General features: G+C 33.3%; 1 gene segment (V, D, J or C); it reads left to right on the top strand.

Moving 5' to 3' along the window:
• The first annotated feature begins 239 nt into the window (after positions 1-239).
• LOC118598365 lies at positions 240-1320 on the top strand. The segment is given in 2 exon segments: positions 240-401; positions 479-1320. Coding segments are annotated over 2 exon segments (378 nt in total).
• Positions 1321-1576: the final 256 nt, after the last annotated feature.

The following is a 1576-nucleotide window of genomic DNA, read 5'->3' as shown; positions in this document are numbered from 1 at the left end:
GCATTTGATTAATATGTATTCAAAAGTTTACGTCCGCACTTTTTATCTATGCTTGTTTTAAATTAAAATCTTTTCACTTTCTTTTAATTTTATTTTAATGATTTGAATGATGATGAATGACATTTTTACTATTTCTTTTGATTGTTTCTTTTAATGTTTTTTTTATGTAAAGCACTTTGAATTGTCTCTGTACATGAAATGTGCTATACAAATAAACTTGCCTTTCCTTGCCTAGGAGGAGTTTATGCAAATCTGACATTTCCAGTTTCTTCTTATATGAATCAAAGTTCAGTGATTCAATCTGACAAAGAAGCTGCAGACAGAACAAAGACAAATGACTCCAACAATGATCAGACCTGTTTGTTTGCTGCTTTTTCTCTTTTTCTTTGGTGTCTTACCTGGTAAGAAATTGTTCTGAACAAAGAAAATGGTAGAAAGTTCTTGTAACTGCATTAATGTGCTGCTTGTTGTTCTGCAGGTATCAGGGGTCAAACACTGACTGAGTCTGAATCAGTGGTTAAAAGACCTGGAGAACCCCACAAACTGATCTGTACATATTCAGGGTTTAGTAGTGATCAGTCTATAGCTTGGATCAGACAGGCTGCTGGAAAAGGACTGGAATGGATCGCTTATATCAGTTATCACAGCAGTAACATCTACTACTCAGAGTCAGTGAAAAACCGCTTCACCATCTCCAGAGACAACAGCAGAAAGCAGGTGTATCTGCAGATGAACAGTCTGAGAGCTGAGGATTCTGCTGTTTATTACTGCGCTCGATTGACACAGTGACTCAAGAGACACAAACTCTGTACAAAAACACACATGAAGAAAATAGTTGTCCTTAGTTTTTAAAATGTATTTTTCAACAAATCCCGAATACAGAAAAGAATAAATTTACATCTACATAATAGTTTTGTTTTTTTTATTTTAGCAACAGCAAGGTAACTTTGTTGAACATTTTCTTTGCTGTCTATATTATAAAGTTTGAATAAAACTGACAAATGAAAAATGCTTTCATTTTTAAAACAGTTTTTCTAAATAAACTCTTGTCATGGTGTGATCTCACACAAAATATTTCTGTATTCAGATAAGAGAAAGAGACAGTTTTTTGTATTTATTTTTTTCTGAAATGTATTATAATGAACTGTATTTTTAGCAGCTTATTGAAACAAAAATAAAAGTTTTTCAACACTTGAAACAAAGTTCAGTCTCTGTTCATTTCAAGGTTCTAAATATCTTGAAAAATCCCCCAGACCAGATCTAGAAAAATGTCTCATGTGGAGACAGCAGAGACATCATCCAGATGACTGAGGGTGAAGAGGAGAACAGTGGAGGCTAACACGCTGCTTGGAGACAGACTGAGGTCTGATTAGTTTGTGTTTTCTGTAAAGCTGAACATGTCTCATCTTAAACCCTCAATATTCAATGATCTGCATGTTCAGCAGTTTATTTGAATTATTATACAACTGTAGCAAGATGGAAATTTATCTTTGAAATATTTGAATATTCATCTTTTATAATTGTCTTTTTTTCTTCGTCAAAACAAAGGACGTAAAGTTTCCCAGAATGAAATTCA

The sequence above is a fragment of the Oryzias melastigma genome, unplaced genomic scaffold (assembly GCF_002922805.2).
Source record: "Oryzias melastigma strain HK-1 unplaced genomic scaffold, ASM292280v2 sc00376, whole genome shotgun sequence".
Classification (NCBI taxonomy): Eukaryota; Metazoa; Chordata; class Actinopteri; order Beloniformes; family Adrianichthyidae; genus Oryzias; species Oryzias melastigma.
Note: the sequence above shows the minus strand (reverse complement) of the source record. Positions and strands in the feature narration are given on the sequence as shown.